This window comes from Apaloderma vittatum, unplaced genomic scaffold (assembly GCF_000703405.1).
Source record: "Apaloderma vittatum isolate BGI_N311 unplaced genomic scaffold, ASM70340v1 scaffold5631, whole genome shotgun sequence".
Classification (NCBI taxonomy): domain Eukaryota; kingdom Metazoa; phylum Chordata; class Aves; order Trogoniformes; family Trogonidae; genus Apaloderma; species Apaloderma vittatum.
The window spans coordinates 1-18,987 of NW_009700675.1; the positions used below are offsets into that span (position 1 = coordinate 1).

An 18,987-nucleotide genomic window follows, 5' to 3' on the forward strand; every position below is an offset into this window, starting at 1 on the left:
TTCCCCTGTCTTCTAAACCAAGACAGTTGTACACAAGAAATGTAAATTAAAAAACAAAACAATCCCTGGTTTACCTTCCATAAGAATGCATTATGCCTGGTGGGAAGTAGGCTGTGTAACAACCCCCTGAATATTGCTCCATGTTCCAATTCTTTTCTTCATAATGCACAGGCTGTAAGTATTAGCAAACATTAGAGAGTGAAATAGTGCGAGAGAAACTTGAAATAACAGATTTCCCTTGAAGAGGGAAAAAAAAACAGACTAAGAAGTGCCATTTCATCTGGCTAATGCTAACCATCCGCACAAAACAAATCTTTGCACTTTCACAGAAGCACTAGCCTCCCGTGGAGAAATGACAGGACTAATAATACCATGCACTGCCTTCTCTGTTCTTGTAAAGAGTGAGACTGGCAGCTCTTTTCTTCCTCTGCTAGATGCTGCTGCCCTCCCCTTCAGAGTACAGATTATATGGTACAACATGCAATTTTAGGTACACATTTTAGGTACCAGGAATTTTTGCTTCATCCTCTAGAACAAAGGAGCAACATTACTGTACAAGGGAGGTGAAAACAGGCATTCATTTCTTACATGTAAAGCCTCTTCCATCCCCGTTGCCTTGGCATATGCCTCACAGATCTTCCTCTTCCTACATGAAAATAAAATCAGAGTCAGAAAAAAAAGGTGGGAAAAAACCTCTCAGCTGTTGCTCTTATAAAAAAACCCCACATTTACTGCAATATATTGGAAAGCAAGTTGTGTTTGGCTTGTTTTTAAGTCTGATTTCAAGTTCTTAAGATACATATTTCAAATGCTGATGTCTAAATGTGACGTCCAAAATGGACCCAGGGAATTGGAAACCAAGGTTGATTTTGGCAATGAGCCTTGAAAAAAAAATATCTTTGTACAGTTATTTTAGGATGCAAGCTGACCAGTTAGCTCAGTGGTTTGAGCGCGGTGCTGACAACAAGGACCAACACCGAGGTTGCGGGTTCGATTCCCGCTCGGTCCCCATGTGTTGCCTGGTCTAGTTGAAAGGCGGCGTCCCTGCCCACAACAGGGAGGTTGGACTAGATGATCTCTAAAGTCCCTTCCATCCTAGGCCATTCTACGATTCTATGATTCTATGATTCTCATGTCCATTGGTGTAAGACCAGAAGAAAAGCAATATACATCAACGAAATCCCTACAAATTTACCATAGATGAGAACAAAACATCAGCTGGAGAATACTGCTACGCTACCTAAGCAGAACTCTTCTTTCACTTGCATGTGTACCAAAAATCACATGTAGAAACTACTGTTTGTTCATTTCACAGTCTAATGGAGAAACCCTACTGTTGGTTTCAAAATATTATCACCCAATCTGAACATGAAGGACACCCAATACTATCAACTCCCCAAATCCCTGGGGTGAAGCATCATTCAGTGGTGATGCTGTCTGAGAATGTCTTCAGAAAAATCTTTTTGGTTCACAGAGACACAGAGTTGATAAGTCATAACATGGAAGAGTGGGCAGGACTTGGAAACTCAGAAATATCCGTAATTGGATAATTATTAGCATTAGTGTCTTGGTCTGTTCATGCTAAGAGCTCAAATTTTGCCCCAATTTCCTATATTGGTAGTTGCACTGAGCACATGTATATGTGCATATGCACACACACATACCCACACACATATTCCCGTGGGGAAGCATCCCAGAGTAATAGCTTATTGCTGAAATACTTACAATTTCTGAACTCTTACCTCTCGTCCTTACTGAGATGGACTAATTTAACAGCCTTTCTGGTAAGGATGAAACTGAAAAGAAAAAAAATTGGCATATAAGTATCACACAGGGCGGCACCCCAGCTGATTCACAAGCTCTTGCTTGACATGACTCTTTTTATAAAAAGATGGGCAAATCACTTTACCACTATATAATGGGCTCGACATTTTTTCATTGTACCTCATCACTTAATAATTTACAGGTCACACAGGTGAAAAGGCCTGTGTGGAGTACCCTGGGGAGTTAATTGAAAGGGAGAGCGTGCATTCCCAGGGGGCAGGAGCAGGGAACTGTCTGGCAGCTTCCAGATGAGGAAGTTGCAGATTGAAAGTGTGTTTCCAAAGCTGCCAGCACTGACCTCATTTTGCTCTGTGGGAATGAGCTCTTCATCCCCACAGGAGAGCGAAGTTATACCCAACGTGGCAGAGAGATGACAGTGTCCAGCAAATTAGCCTGCACTATCTACCCTCTTATCCAACAGGACTGAGACCAGTCCTGTGAGAACTGGGATTAACATTTACTCAGCTTGAAGGAAACTGATTTGGTGAGTAGTTCATCTGACCTTAGTGGAGATACTCACGGGAAGAAGTATGTTCTGGCACTCTTTTAGAAAGTTGCATAAACCCACTAGGAGAAATCAGGAAACTTTGCCATATGGGGTTTAGAGCAGGTTTATTGCTCTCACATCATGGAATTTTTTAAGCCTTGAACATGCCCATAAACATGTACAGTTCAGTAGAAGTATGAAGCTTTCCTTGTCAGATACTTTAGAACTAGTTGCCTGATGTTTATATTGGCCTTTTTTTTTGTCAGTATAGCCTCAGATTACAGTGGAAACATTTATAAAGACTGTTCATATTGGCTTAACCTATTTTAAAAGCCAGTCAATGCTGTTACACATTCTCCAGTCTCTTTGTCCAAACGACAAGTTTTTTTCACTTGGCAGTTTCTTCAGAATCCTGATGCATTCACTGTATGGCTTCTTGCCCTGCTCAGCCACCAGCTGATGTTCTTTGTCCTGCCTCAGGGAGAGGAGGCAAATGAGAATTTCCTGGATAACTGCATTTTCATCAAGGTCCAGGCACTAAGTAGATAGCCCAACATAAGCTGAATACAGGCTCATAAAACTAGCTAAGAAAGAGATTTATTTCTAAGTCTACTCTTCAGCAAAAAAAACCCCCCACATTAACTGAATTCTTGAAATGAACTACAGCTGAATTCAGCAACTCCTTCTCAACCACCTCCTTTGTATCAGGCTATTTGTAGCACAAGCTTCAACTAAAAGCTTATACGGAGTAGAGAGGCTTGTCAGAAGTGCTGTCCTCCATCTATGAAGACTGTGGGAGTGGGCACCACTGATATAACCCAGCCATTTCCCCTTTTCTCCTCCTTCCACTGCTTCATACAAAAAGAAATACACATCTGTAAGTACGGACTAGAAGCTCTTACCCCATAATGGCAGGGAAACTTCCATCTGGTTTTGTATCATCTATGGTTATTCCAATTGGAGACTCTTCATCCTCAATGATGAAGGAACCACAATAACCTAAGGGCGGAGAAGAAAACAAAATGATTGTCAGAGAAACTTGTTGACGATCATTGTTTCCACAGTGACAAGCAAGGAAAATTATCCATAAAAGGAATTGTACAGTAATCCCTTCATCACCAATAATACCTACACGTCTGAAGTGTTTTTATAAGTCTTTCTGCTCTCTTCCCTCTGACTCTGGGAAATTTTATTCACAGACTAATAAAAGTCATATTTAAATTCCTTTATTACTTAGCAAAGGAATTTCTGTGGTTTATTGCAAGTCCCTTTGGCTTTCTATTTTGGGGGCAATATATATTAATAATAAATGGATCTAGCAAGAACTATGATGGCTCATTTCATGAGTAACTGTGGCCAAACCAACAACAGCAGCAACAAAAAGCAGTGTAATTACACCTGGGGGCTATAGGTTCAAATTTACACCCTTTATTGATTTTGCTAATTATAAGACTGTCAGGAACGGTGTCCTGTAACAGTAACGCAGAAGAAATGTGGGCTGCCTAATTTACTAATACGAGTAGTACCCATTGCAGATTAACACGCAAAAAATCCCACATAAGTAACAATGTAGAAACTTGTCCACATTTCTCTCTAATCCCATCGGCTGATTTATGCCCTGAAACATAGAAAATTATATTCTTTTGATTAAGAAATCATAGAATGGTGTAAACTGGAAGGGACCTTAGAGATCATTTTAATCCAGCGTCCCTGCCGCCAGGGACGGCACCTCTCGACTAGATCAGGCAACACATAGGGACCGAACAGGAATCGAACCCGCAACCTTAGTGCTGTTAGCGCTATGCTCACCTGACTGAGCTAACTGGCCCCTAAAATATTCCTGCCCAGTGCAACTCTCAATATTGTTACACAGGAAGTGGCAACTAATTTGTTCGTACAAATAGTCGTGGAAATGGTATCAGTTTAGGCTGAGAAACACATGATGCTGCAGCACATGGAAAAACTATCTTGATTTAAAAAGATAACCTACTTTCGTCCAGTCTTCTGAGATATCAAGTCTGTAGAACAGAAGATGAAAAGCAGGGTAGGGTCTTGCTTACACCTTAAACTCTCCTTGTCATCTGCAGTATATTCTCTTTGCCTGCCCTTAACTCTGTCCCTGGCAGGGAGAGACAGGGACCGGCTGCTGCAGGTTCACTGCTTCTGTGCGTTACAGGTTTCAGCAGTGCTTCCCACGCAAACCTTGCTTGTTGTCTCCAGCGTCCCTCCTCAGCTAACAACAATGAGATTCGGGATCCTATTTGGGTCTGGACTCATCTTTGGGACAAAGTGTGCACTCAGGCTTGGAGGAAGAGCTCTTCTTTCTAAGAAGCTTTTACCTCTCACTTTTCTGTGTGTTTGGTTTTGGGGTTTTGCACATTTAACTCCCCTTGGATTTATTCCCTGATAGACAGCAGAGCTTTAAAATTTACATAGCATGGGGCTGCCAAGTCCTTCACTTTCTCCACATACCCTTCCTTTCCCAGAAGGCCTCCTTGTAGTACACCATGGTTTTTATGACACATCCCATAGGCAAACGCTGAATTAACTGGTTTCTCTTTGGTGGCAGTTCTGGTTTGTAATGAATCTTCGTTGTCAGTATTGGAGGGATAGCAATTATCACATACTTGCCCTGAAATGTAAAACACAGTCAGTACAGACAAGGCAGTGCCTCTCACTCAGCTCACCCAAGTAGCACGTTTTAAAAATGTTTATCATGTTTATCAGGTTTTCCCACACAGATATTTCCAGGCGACCAAAATAATTCTGCCATTTCAGAAAAACAGAGCTGAGAAAAACATATTGTTTTGTGGTTAAATGATTCTTGGCAGCTTTTCAGATACTACAGGACCAGAGTTAAAACTTGGCTGGAGACAGTGGAGGAAATGGGACGATAGATCTTATGCAATAGGTAAAACTGCCTTTTTATCATCCTTAGGAAAATACGACCCACATTGGTCCAAATTATAAGCTGTTAAAGAAAATCACTTATGTGCACATTTAACAGGCTACTACTTTAGGACAGGCAACACTGACGGTGATTTCTGCTTCACTAAACACGCTCCATCCTCTCATAAGTCCTGTTTCTGGCTGAAGCAGTGAAGGACGCTCTGCTTCAGGGCTCAGATCACAACAGATGCTGCTGCACTCAGGTGCTCTCATGCTGGTGGGCCCACTGAGTCCAGGAAGCCTGTCTCCTCTGACTTGGCTGTCACTCAGCCAGTGTGGAGGGAAAAGCCAGTGGTTTAACCACAGGGTTTAAAAATCCCTGGGAGGAGGAGAGAGTCCCTCCTCCAGGACACCCTTAGACCAGCTTCTCTGTCAAACATCCCCTTCCCTTTCTGCTAGCTTTCTCTAAATAGCCTCCAAACACTGCCACTGGTGAAACAGAGCTCTTGCAAACTGTGATGGTCCTGCACAGATTCCTGTGGCAGGCTGGGCTCCACGTGCAGAAGGGAGCTGCCATCCCAGAGGTGCCACTGCAGGTAATCACATACTGATGGAACATTTCACAGTTAACACCACACAGAGGCCAAAATCTTACTAAAGGTGTTTGAAATGTCTTTCTTTGTTGTTGTTCTGCACACCACAAACTCAGATATGAACAGGAGCATTGCTTTTCCTTTCTTTGAAATGGTTTCAATGCAGAACTGAAATGTATACATACATAATCACAGAAAAAGTCAGAAAAAGCAAAGCAATGACAGAAACTAGCTAGCAGAACACCAAGAAAAGACCCAGTCATAAATAAATCTGTAAAGCAGGTTTCACGGAGTGTCAGCATAGCCAGAGAATTAGACACACACAAATGGGTACTTCCTGATTACAGCTGGCTAAGAGCTACACCAGATGTATTCCCCCACTAAATGCATACTCTACTTTTATTCTGATCAAATTACCTCATATATCTCATGGTTTAGAGTCTCCACAATGACATTATCACCTGTCTGATCAATACAGACCACAGGTCTCTCCAGTTTAACTCTGCCTTTGAGGCGTTCCATTATTTTCTCTGATATCTGACCAGAACCTCCTTTAAACTTCCTTTCCTAAAAAACAAACAGAAAAGAAATACAAACAAAAAATCACCAGCATTAATCACAATGACATTGAATATGACTTCTGCTCATAATCAAGAAGTTCCAAGCCAAATCTACAAGTCCTAAGGGTACATAAAGAGGCCTAGACTTTCAGAAGAGTGAAGGCATAAACCTGGGCCTCAGTGGGGATTGCTGCCTAAACCACTTTTCCAGTGGCTTCCTCAATTAGCTGGCTCGAAGACTCTTGAAGCCTAGAGAATAAACATACGTAATGCAGGTATTCTAGCTACTATAAACACATCACTTCATTAAAAAGAGGTTTTGACTATGCCACCCATCACTGTGCTACTGAAACTCTCGTATGTGACAAAGACACCAACTTGCAGGTGTGCAGCCAAAGCTTGTGCCAGCCCCGAAGCAAGACATATCTTTAACTGAGTCTGGCCTCGAGTAGAGCAGACAATGAGCTTTATCTGTCCCTGGGAAGACACAAAGGCATTGCTGTTTGGAAAAAAAGCACAATCTGTGACACATACTTCCTTGCAATGCCTGTGCAGAGGCTCAGGGGAAGCACTAACCCTCTTTCATCTACCAGCCACAGGTGTTGTTTCAAGCAGCTCACTTTCCCACATGAGATGCTGGTAGTGGCAGGGAGGAAAGGATCCACAAACTCTTGTGCTGAAAGACTGAAATGGGTGCTTGAAGAAGTTTTATAAGACTCCTCATGGCCACTAAGTCAGAAACTCTCCACACTTCTGCTCAACTGATTCTGACTGGGGTGAGGGGAGAGGGAATGATGGTAGAAACCACGACAGCTTGCCTCACTCAGGCACAAAGAAAAGGAGTGCTCTTTCCAGGTGAGCTTCCCCTCTCCACATCTTGTTTAGTTATGAGTATCGTGGGATTAATTTTCTTTTTAATTCTTGCTGCAATGTCTAGAAGTTGCTGAAGTGGGATGGCAGATGTGGCTGAGGGGCTGCCGAGGAGCAAGGCTCTTAGGTTCTGCTTCTACCTCAGAGCAGCGTTAGCTCTATTTACATTCTTCCTGACACATGGTTGTCTGTTTTTACCCTCATGGACAGATGCTGATGGAGACTTCACATCTCTCCAGGCAACTTCTCTTAACATCTCCCTATCCTGGCACATTTGGAATGGTGTAGCACTGTCTCCACTTTTGCTGTTGGTAGTCTCAAATGCCATGTGTGCTTTCTGAGGCTGTGTTAACATATGTTGTATGTTGACATACAATACTGAAATTACTTTAACAGGCCCCTCTTGCCTTTTCCGAAACTTCTTCCAGAACAATCAAGTGAAAACCATGATGTTTCGCAGGCAGTCAGGCACCTGCCATGAACAAGGCAAGAAACAGTCTAAAGTAACTCACAGAAAATGCTGTCACGTGAGCTGCCCCAAAACGGAGAGGACTTTTGCTATCTATTTCCAATTCCTGTCACCAGAGGCTTCAATGCCAAACCAACTATTTCACTCTGAAGTACACTTGCTTTGAACTCTCAAAAAACTTTAAATGTGGTAAGTAACTCATAGAAAACAAACTGGCAAAAAAAAAAGCAACAAAATGACTGTGATGCAGTGAATGCAGGAAAAAACCCAACTGATTAAAGTGTCCCCATCTATCTCAAAGCCTAGCTAATAAAATTCCTCTTTGTACAGAGCTAGTTGAGAGGGCTGTTCCACACCATGAGAACACCATGGTGTTTCATCCTCTTTTCGTTAATTGCACGGCTTTGAAGAGCACAACATTCCACTTGCTCTTTGCAGTTTCAAGAGAAGAGAAAAAATATGAGACATTTTGTACCTGGCCCCCATTCGTGACAGAGAAAATCCTGTCTGTGCCTCCACACTGCCTCACGTACCACAGGAACCAGAGAGCAGAGACTTCATGAGGCTCAGACGTGACGTTGACGTTCACAAATAAGGTGGCAAATTCTTTAACAGCTCTGCATGAGACATAGCAGCAGAAACAAGCAGTGAGCAAATGTGACTTCCTGACTGCTTTCAGGATTTTCTTTGTTATTCTTAATAAGGGCTACTTTCCCAAAGTCAGAATCTGTCTCATTTTTCAGTCTGTAGAGAGACTGTTTCAACGGGTTTATATCAGCATCTTCCTCCTTCCAAAAGCATTTACCCATTCAGTTTGAAATCCCACTGATTTCACCTTAATTATTTCTTTAAATAGTTTCCTGGCTGCTATTCCTTTTGTCAGAACAAACATTTTTCTCAGCAGGAGAATGCATTTGGTGACCAGTTAGTGAAACTCTTCTGCATTTTTCTCCATGGGGAGCTCATTGGGCACACCACTTTCAATTCCTGATGGGTCCCGAAGGACTCAACTAGCCACATGGCCAAGACATTCCCTGTCTCCCTTGTAACACTGCTGCACAAACCTTTTGTGAAAGAACTAGACATGGTAAAAAAACCAGAAAAACCAAACTGGCAATCATTGCCACAAATATAAGAGGAGAGTGTGCTGTCTACCACAGTAAGTTCTCTGAATGTAAGCAGAGTTACAGCAGCAGGAAATGAGGACCTGGCTATTCACATTTTTTTCATTTGTGGCTACAGATCACTAAGAGAATTGAGATCATCATGCAGAGAAGGTGAAAGGTCTTTGACTTGGATAAGTTTAATAAAACAACACGAACTTATAATAATCTGCTAAAGGAAGGAATTTTCTAAGTTATCTGGGCTAAAGTATGTAACTTACAAACTTTTATAACCTCATTTCCCTGGGTATGAATTACAGCCACCTCTATTTCATTATCCAGGATACGAAAACAACCTGCATGCAAGAACCCCCTGCCACAATCCTGAAAGCGCTAAGGCACCAAAGAGCTGTAGCAGGTTCAGGCCTGAGAAATGTGAAGACTGTCTCCAGGATGCGTGACACATGACAACATGACACATAACAACCAAATCTTCTTTTATAATCTTGACCCAAATCACATAGAAAATGCCGCAGAAGAGCTTTTCTATTTAGGGCACTACGGTTTTTAACTCTGTGTAGAAAAACCTGGATTGGCCTGAAAATCTAAAATGGCTTTTTACTGAGTTTTTCACATGTTTCGGCTGAGCACATCCATCAAAACTCCAGTGCCACACAACCATTGGCAGTAGAAACAGTCTTGCAGAGAATAGTGTTACAGAAGAGACAACTATAAACCCAGTTCTGCTTATACTCTGCCGGCTCCCTGACTAAGAGGAACAATAAAAACTAGAAGCGAAAGAGCCAGTGCCCTTGCAACAGAAAGAGTAGTTCAAAGTAAGCAAGTTTGCAAGCAAATGGCTCATAAAACTAATTGTAAAGAAAACTATAATGTTACAGAGAGCAACAGAAAGTGCAAACAGCTGCATCTTGTTCGCATTTCAAACTGCAAGTTTTGGTCAGGAAACGGCAGGCACAGTGCTAACCCACAGTCAGAATGTAAGGGCAAAGAAATTACAGCCACACAAATAAAAGACACTGAATACAAGGAAGGAGAGAGTTACAGAATAGCCCAGGGGCTGGCACAGCAAGTGGGTACACAAGCGCTCACAGGAGCACACTTCTCTTTGCCTTATAAAAATAATTAATTGAAAAAGGAAAGGAAGAAGAGAGCATTTCCAGTTGTCTTCACATAAAACATTGTTCCTTTTTTTATTCGTACAGTGTGGTCCCTCATAGACATATAACACACACTGGCCGTTTTCTAGGTGATACATCACCTTAGGTCCTCTTCCTACAAACAAAGAAGACCTGTTAGATGATGCAGTGATGACGGGCAGCCTTGGCTGCAGTGGTCGTGTGGCTGTGAAACTTAAGATCCTGAGAGAGGTAAGACAAACAGCAGAATTGCAACCCTGGATTTTGAAAGAGCAGATTTTGTCCTCCTCAAGGACCTATTTGGCAGCATCTCAGGGGAAACTACCCTGTAGGGCAAAGAGGCCCTGGAGAGCTGGGTGGCATTCAAGGACAGCTTCCCAGGAGCAGAGGGAGGGTGCAGTGCAATGGACAGAGCTGAGCAAGCACAGCAATAGGCTTGCTAGGACAAACACAGAGCTCCTGCCCAGGCTCAGGCACAAACAAGCCAGGGAGGTGAAAGGCAACAAGAAAGGTTGCCTCAGCTGCCTTGTTTCCCTCCAAGGGAGGCCCAGCAGGCACTACTGCTGAAACAAGGAGCAGCATTTGAACTTCTCCAGAGTTTCCAGAGCCAACAGCTGCTCACTCCTCCCTCCTCAGGTGTTGCTTTGCCCCATCCATTAAGCAGCCATTGGAAAGCAGCTGCCCCCTTGCACGGCATGCTGCTCTCCAATGTGCCAGTGGCACCTGCCAGCTCTGTGGCACACGCCACGCAGCTCATACAGTAAAAACAGGCACGTAAGATAACTGCACAGGAGAGGCCATAGCCAAGAGTCAGAGGACATCACTCCTCAGCTCCTAGGCCTGTCATGAGGCTGAGGAAGCCCCCTTACCTCCTTCTGCCTCCATTTCTGTGCCTGCAAGTGACCTTTATTCATGCCTACAAGGTGCAGTTTTATTTATGTGTTGCTTTTCTTGAAGACAAAGGCACACACTCTCCAACACAGTGAAGTGAAAGCATGGTGGGAAGAGCCCACGCTGCCACTCCTGTGTGCATGGGCCTGCTGAAGCAAACCCCAGGTTTGGGAAGCTACCCAACACAAGCTCTGCCATACCACCTTATCCTCCACCCATCACCTGATAACAGCCCATCACAAAAAACAACTTCATCCCCAACATGTCCTGCTCTCTCAGCACCTGCACCCTAGCCGCATTCAACTGTACCCCAGAATTTACCAGGGAGCCACTATCATTCTGTAGCTGGATTTCAAAGTGAATGAAGAGTTACATACTTGGTCCAGCAAATCTTATTTATCAGCTCTTTCATGGTCATTTTGTCCCACTCTTCAGCATGTGGAGCGTCCCATGGTGCTTCAGGAGGAATCTGTAGGAGGTGAAATAATCAAGAAATTATTCACTACTATATCATTGCCTGCTCATAGCTAGTTAGTAGCACAGAGCTGATCGATAGGATGGCTAGGAGTTGCTTTTGTGCCCTCCAAATGGAATAAATTCACTAAATGGAATAGTTTCCATTCACACTTTTGGGCATGAAATGTACTATGACCGCCAAATCTGGCTTTGTTTGACCAATGAACTATATATCCTTATGCTGGGACTCATCTGGCCTTTAGTTGTCCAAAAATGAGGTGGCTATTCTAATTTCATTGTCTTGCTGTCCTCTAACGGCTGAAGGTAAAATTCCTTTTCCAGCCAGAGATTCAGTCAGTTTCAAGCTGGGTATCCAAAGGCCTCTATGTCTCCCTGTTAAATACAGAGGGAACAAAAATGTCTAGATACTATTAAATTGTTTTTTAACAGTTAAATTCTTAATAATAATTCATCGCATCTAAGCACTATGACTTGCAAGGACACTACCATATATGTGAGTCTTTAAAAAATATGTATTACTGTACAAAAACTATGTGGTATCATGCACAAATTTGATTCTGCAAAACCACATAAACCCATGAACTTTGCATGAATGCAGTTAGTTATGCTTGAAAATTAGTGTAAGGTAGTTCATAGTCAGATTGTAAGGCAACTGATACTGCATGATACTCTAAGTGCTACTTTTTTTTGCACACAGGAAGATCTGCACTTGCACTGCTTGATTTTTGAAGGTATTTACTGTTTAAGAAATTTATAAATAAATTTTATAAAGAAAATTACTATGAAGCCAAACTGGAACCCAGCCTAGGCAGCTACAAAAAATAATCATCCTTACTAAAAACTCTCCTCATCTCCCAGCTCAAGGAATGGTTTTCCCTGGCATGAGAAAGTACACACACTGAGGTTCAAAATTATTATTTTTTCCAGATATCTTAGACACCTCTAGATCTTTTTGTATCCTCTCACAGAATGATTGAATGGTTTGGGTTGGATGGGACCCTTAAAGGTCATCTAGTTCCAAGCCCCTCTCAGTGAGGAATCCCTGTTATTCCCAACATTTCCTGCACAACATAGGTATCTTTCCTGATGAATGTTTCTCTTTTTTTGTATTAAAGAAGTTTGCCAGAAACAAAACAAAACCAAACTGGATTTACTCATGGTGACATGAGTATTGTAGGAAACAGATGTAATTTACACAGCCTACCTCTTTTCCCAGTTTGTCCATGGTCCTCCAGAAGTTATTGTAATCCAGATAAACTATGGGATTCCATGTTGAAGGAAAAGTACCTGATAAATAGCGTGCCTTTCCCTAAAATACACATAAGAACGTAAGTAATTGAAACACAAAAAAGCGTATCTTCATTACTCAAGAACACAAAATTCTCAAAGACATAGACCTTCCATCCCAGAAGACCTAGCTTTCTTTTCTTTTTCCTTTCATCTTCTTTTTCTTCTGCATATGCATGTAAGGAATGCATGAAGCTAAGTATAAGGTGAAAAAAACCAAGTTGAGCCAAGATTAAAAAGGACAATAATTTTTATTTTTCTTTTATTCAGAAGAGATGGGAGGGGTACATTAATTCTGAACATGTTGTCAAATTCTGGGCTAAGGAGACTCAAGCAATGGTTAAGGAGGTAATATTACTTGTTCCTAAGCAGTCTTCATTATTACATATGAATGAATCTAATGTTTTCCTGCCTGCTGCAATGTGTATCCTAAGATTTGCATGGGTCTAAAACTGCACATATTTTAAACTTTTAAACTATTGAAGTACCCTTGTGGTACATCTCACTATAAAAAGCAAACATACCTCTTTATTATGCCAAGTACCTTAGGAGAAACCTAGTCTAACAAAAAAATATTGCCAAAAAGAATGTTTTTGGCTACAGGAAGAAAAATTTTGTACACTTGCAAAAATGGTATCAATATTTAAAATGTGTATGACACATATCTGCAACAGGAATAGAGACTGTTTCAGATAACCCTGTGATACAATGATAAGTAAAACAATCTAACAGCAGCTGGTTCTTTGTGATAACTTTAATCTGAAAGATCACTGGATGAGCAGGCAATACTTTCTCTTACTAAGTTGTTTTAAACCTTCCCCCACCTACATCAACAGTAAATTTCTTGTCAGATCTCTTTAATGTTTGCTCCTGCAGGTGTGTCAAAAGTTTGCAGGAGGTCACACGGCAAGATGGACCACGGCAGGTCGGAGCTGTGGTGCTAAGTGGTGCGCAATGCGCTTTTCAGTTTCACAGATGCCAAGCCAACCCATCACACCAGGCAGGTGGGAGTCATGGACCAAGTGAGAGGTTGTGGTGCTGCAAACGCGTGAGGTGGTGACCCAAGGACAAGGGGACACGAAGCAGGAGCCTAATGTGCCTTCCCCATACTTTGCAAGTGAGAATTTGTTAGTCTTCCCCACTGATAATTGTCTAAGTGCATGTAAATACATATAGATTTTTGCTATTCCTCAGAACATTTTTCTGTAAAGATCGTAACAAAGATAAAAGGTGCAAGATGGAACTCAGAGACTGAGACAGTGAGCTTTCAAACTTGGAAAAGCAGTAAAAAATCCAAACTTCCTCATTTTGGTCAACTTTTGTCATCCCCAGAGCAGGTATAGTGAAGGAGACAAGAGTACATGGGTAAGGACAGAAATCTTGTTATGGCCAAGACCGTTTGGTCCGTCTCTCCCCAGAGGACAGCTGCAGTGGTGCCCCAGCTCCGACACCTGGGCTGCACTTCCTCAGCATCTTCAGTGAGGGCAGCAGCAAACAAGCTCTCCTGTTCAGTCTGGACACAGTAACCTCTGCTCTGGGCCAAGCAAAGCACAAAGTTGTGATCTCAGCACCTGGTTCAGCTTGAGGTCCAAGGGCTTCAAGTTATTTGTTGAGTGGGATTTTGTTTTGTTGTTGTTCTTAAGTTTGGGGTTTTTTTTGTTTTAATTTCCAACAGACATTGAGTTTTCAAGTAATCAGGATGATTGTGGAGGTGGCTGGCTACCTCTGGATTTCTAGGTTTGTAATCTCAAATCTTGTGTACCACATACTTCTTTTCTCTTTTACCCCTATTTCATTCTGGTTTTGCAGAGTTACGGTGGAGGAAGATGGTTGGGGGATGATCATATAGTCATAGAACAGTTCAGGTTGGAAAAGACCCTTGGGATCATGGAGTCCAACCATTAACCCTACACTACAAGTTTACCTCTAAACCATATCACCCAACACCACATCTAAGCGACACTTAAACACATCCAGGGATGGCGACTCAACCATCTCCCTAGGCAGTCTATTCCAATGTCTGACCACTCTTTCTGTGAAGAATTTCTTCCTAATGTCCAGTCTAAACTTGCCCTGTTGCAATTTGAAACCATTCCCCCTGGTTCTGTCCCTAATTACCTGTGAGGAGAGACCAGCACCAACCTCTACAATGTCCTTTCAAGTAATTGTAGAGCATGATGAGATCCCCCCTCAGCCTCCTCTTCGTCAAACTGAACAGTCCCAGCTCCCTCAATCGCTCCTCATAAGATCTATTCTCCAGGCCCCTCACCAGCTTTGTTGCCCTCTTCTGCACTCACTCCAACACCTCGATATCTGTCTTAAACTGAGGTGCCCAAAACTGAGCACAATACTCAAGGTGCGGCCTCACCAGTGCTGAGATGCTCCAGCCTTCTTCAAGTGCATGTGTGTATGCAAAACACAGTTATGCCATGGCAAGAGCAGAGAAATTGCTCCTATGAAGCACCAGCTAGGGAATCCTCCACAAAACACTGCTTTTTCCTTTTTATTGAGCACAATTTCTCACTGCTAGTTTGGAGCACTGTGTGTTCAGCCACAAAAAAGAGGACCAAAAAATGTATGCAGAGGACTATACTCCATGCTACAGCTTTTACTGTCATAAAACAATGCTGTATCAAACAAGGAAATTCTGATATAAAGCAGTAATATACTGTTAATAATTTTCTTCTTATGGCACAATGTTTTTTGAAAAGATCATCAAATACTGTTCCTTCAGAGTTAATTTATTGCTGGACTTTTCACTCTGGTCAGGAATGCAGGTGACATTATTGTGTCTTTCTTGACATGCTTTAACACCTGCCCTTTAGAATCATAGCATCATAGAATCATGGAACAGTTTCAGTTGGAAGAAACCTTCAAGATCATCAAGTCCGACCTTTGTCCCAGCCCTATCAACACCACTCAACTATGACCCTCAGCACAACATCTACCCATCTCTTAAACACCTCCAAGGATGGTGACTCAACCACGTCCCTGGGCAGCCTGTTCCAATGCCTGACAACCCTTTCAGTAAAGAATTTCTTCCTAATATCTAACCTGAACCTCCCCTGGTGCAACTTAAGGCCATTTCCCCTTGTCCTATCACTTCCTACTAGGGAGAACAGACCAATCTCTGCCTCGCTACAGGCCTCCTTTCAGGTACTTGTAGAGAGTGATAAGGTCTCCCCTCAGTCTCCTCCAGGCTAAACAGCCCCAGATCCCTCAGCTGCTCCACATATGACCCATGCTCCAAACGCCTTGCTAGTTTGGCAGCCCACCTCTGTAACCTCTCCAGTACCTCAATGTTCCTCTTGTAGTGAGGGGCCCAAAACTGGACACAGTACTCAAGGTGAGGCCTCACCAAAGTTGAACACAGGGGAAACAGGGGAATGACCTCCTCCCTACTCCACCTGACAACACTATTCCTGATACAGGCCAGGATGTCATTGGCCTTCTTGGCTGTAGTTTTACTCAGGAAAGAGTCATCCACAACAATCACTCATCCCTGCTAGAGATGATGCCAGGCCATCCAACAACAGCTGAATATAAGTTACTGCAGCAGTTCTGTCATGTCAATACTGCAAGGGGACAAAGGAAAAAGACAAGCTTACTGTTCAGAAGATGCAGTGAAAACTCCAGTTTTTCACTGTTCATTGGTACCTCTTTTCAGTGGGCTTTCTGATTAGTGACTGTGCTTGCACTGAGTGGTGTAACTTGCAAACACCTCTCCTGCTCTTGGCTTACTTAACTCAGAATGACTTCTTTCAAAAGTAAAAAACCCCAAACTTCTAAGACTTCTCTCCTCCTCTTAGTTTTAGCCAAATCTATTCATTGTATTGCCAGAAACAGCAGCCCAAAAAACGTTTCTCTCAGAAACTCTATGATGAGGTTTATGCCAAACAGCTTTTCCAATCCCCAGCTTTAACTCCACTGTGTTCGACATCTGCAGTCTGAGAAAGAACCAAACTATCCTGATTTCTGCAGATGGGGCAATTGGTGATAGAATTTGTCCACAGCCTGGCTAACTTATATTTTCCTCCAACTTTTCCACTCCTATACTAGCTGTAGAACACCATCACCACAAACTCTTGAGGACTGATCAAGAAATCTTACAACCTTGGCAACTGGTATGACACATATCATGTTGGATATTCACTCACCTGGTATTCAACAAAAGAACTATCCTTTTATTACTGATCTGAAAATATTATTATCCCCACATGACTGGTCAATGGCATAGCCCAGAAAGATCAATGGGAAAACCTATTTTACCCCCTGAGAACTACGAAATGCCAACTGATTATTAACAGTCTAAAGCTGCACTACTTGTTGCCCTCTTCTGCATGCTAAAACCCCACAACTCCAGTGAGACTGGAGACCAAGGGCAGAAAAAGATGGAAAAATACAACAGTGTAACAGACCTGGAAGAGGCTGAGGCTGAGTTCAGACACACTAACTCCTTGTGCAGGAGGGCTGGACCTCTAAGCAGTGGGAGCTGATCAGAGGAAAGCCCAATGTCACAAATTCCAGGAGAAAAATTCCCATTGCCTGTCAGAGAGCATGAGGCAAACAGCCTTAGCCACGTCAGTTTTTCAACTCTCTCTCCTGTGCAAGTATCCCCACAGCAGGGACTAAATCTAGCCCAAATGACTTGGGGCTGATAAGTTATTCATTCGGTTTTAATATTGTCTCCCTACAAGGCAAAGGAGCTCTGGCTGCATGTTTCACAGAGTTGCTCACTGCAAGTAGGCAAGGTCTTGCAATATTTCATTTTTAAACAAGTTTATAGTGTTCTGGGTGTATTATTTTAAGAACTACTGTTTTCTTAACTGAAAGGCAAATAACCTACTGGCTTTGTTCCCATGCTAACACAAGGCTGCTTGACTGACCCACAGAGTTTATCTAACTTTTTTTTCATTTCCTGGTGTGTCAAAAGCTTTCCTGCAGACCTCAGATTTGAATCCTGCTGCCTGCCTGGATCAGTTACCTCTCACCAAACCAAAGGAAACAATATCCTCAAGCACCGTACTTCAGTGGTTAGAAAGAAGGCAGCAGAGAGAGCTGTGCTCTGCAAGATCTGTCTTTTCCCTGCCCAGAGCTAGGCTATGGCTTGTAGCTATAACTACAGGAATTAAACTCAAACCGCCCAGGCCGTGACACCACCCCAAGTTTCAATTTGTGCAAGAGGAGGACGCAATTTTGCCAGTCCTGAGAAAGGCAAGTGCAGATGACACAAAACTGGGAGGAAGTGTCAATCTGCTGGAAGGTAGAGAGGCTCTTCAGAGAGATTTGGACCGGCAAGGCCAGTTGCATGAGTTTCAATAAGGCCAAATGCTGCGTCCTGCACCTTGGCCACAAGTCCCAACAGAGTTACAGGCTTGGGGAGCAGTGGCTGGAGAGCTGCTCAGCAGAGAGGGATCTAGGGGTATTGATAGACAGACAGTTGAACATGAGCCAGCAGTGTGCCCAGGTGGCCGAGAAGGCCAATGGCATCTTGGCTTGTATTAGGAGTAGTGTGGCCAGTAGGACCAGGGAAGTGATTGTGTCCCAATTCTCAGCACTGGTCAGGCCGCACCTCACGTGCTGTATGCAGGTCTGGGCTCCACAGTACAGGAAGGACAGTGAGGTGCTGGAGAAGGTACAGAGAAGGGCAGCCAGAATGATTAGGGGACTAGAGGGTAAGTCTTATGAAGAGAGGCTTAGGGAGCTGGGGCTGAGAAGAGGAGGCTGAGGGGAGACCTAATTGTTCTCTACAGCAAAAAGGCAGCTGTAGTGAGACAGGTGTTGGCCTCTTCTCCCTAGTGAATAGCGATAGGACAAGAGGGAACAGGTTCAAGTTGTGCTAGGGGAAGTTTAGATTGGATATTAGGAAAAACTTCTTCACTGAAAGGGTGGGAAGCATTGGAATGGGTTGCTGAGGGAGGTGGTGAAGTCACCATCCCTGGACATGTTTAAAAAATGGCTGGATGTGGCACTTCAGGACATGGTTTAGTGTTAGGGTGGTGTAGGGCTGTAGTTTAGCCTTGATGACGTTAAGGTCATTTGCAACCTTTCTGAGTCTATGATTCTGTGCTGAGGAAAAGCTACACTCTGACTGAGTCAAATATGGCCAGTGATATTCAAAATAACAGAAAAGGATTTTACAGTTACATAAGAGAAAAAAGAAAAATGAGAGAGATTGTGAGGCCTTTCTGGAAGGATACAGGTGACCTGGTTACTGAGGATGTGGAGAAGGCTGAAATACTCAACAACTTTTTTGCCTCAGTCTTCACTGGCAACCACTCGAACCACACCACCCAGATCACAGCGGGTGTTGGCTGGGTCTGGGAGAGTGAAGAACCTCCCAGGGTAGAAGGAGATCAGGTCCAGGAACACCTAGAGAA

General features: G+C 43.0%; 1 protein-coding gene across 1 annotated transcript; it reads right to left on the reverse strand.

Moving 5' to 3' along the window:
* Positions 1-1,738: 1,738 nt before the first annotated feature.
* Positions 1,739-12,626, reverse strand: LOC104280980 (amine oxidase [flavin-containing] A-like). Its single transcript, XM_009878817.1, has 7 exons — positions 12,525-12,626; positions 11,221-11,312; positions 8,168-8,309; positions 6,211-6,360; positions 4,784-4,943; positions 3,214-3,310; positions 1,739-1,796 (listed from the first exon to the last, which is right to left on the reverse strand). The coding sequence occupies exons 1-7, from the start codon at positions 12,543-12,545 to the stop codon at positions 1,739-1,741; spliced, it is 720 nt and encodes a 239-aa protein (XP_009877119.1). The 5' UTR covers positions 12,546-12,626.
* Positions 12,627-18,987: the final 6,361 nt, after the last annotated feature.

Excerpts from the sequence above, each read along its gene's own strand:
- LOC104280980 (XM_009878817.1), bottom strand. The coding sequence starts at position 12,545 with ATGGACAAACTGGGAAAAGAG. Across the intron at positions 4,944-6,210 it reads TAAACCATGAGATATATGAG|GGCAAGTATGTGATAATTGC; the intron begins GTAATTTGATCA and ends TTTACATTTCAG. Across the intron at positions 1,797-3,213 it reads AGTTTCCCTGCCATTATGGG|TTTCATCCTTACCAGAAAGG; the intron begins GTAAGAGCTTCT and ends TTTTCTTTTCAG.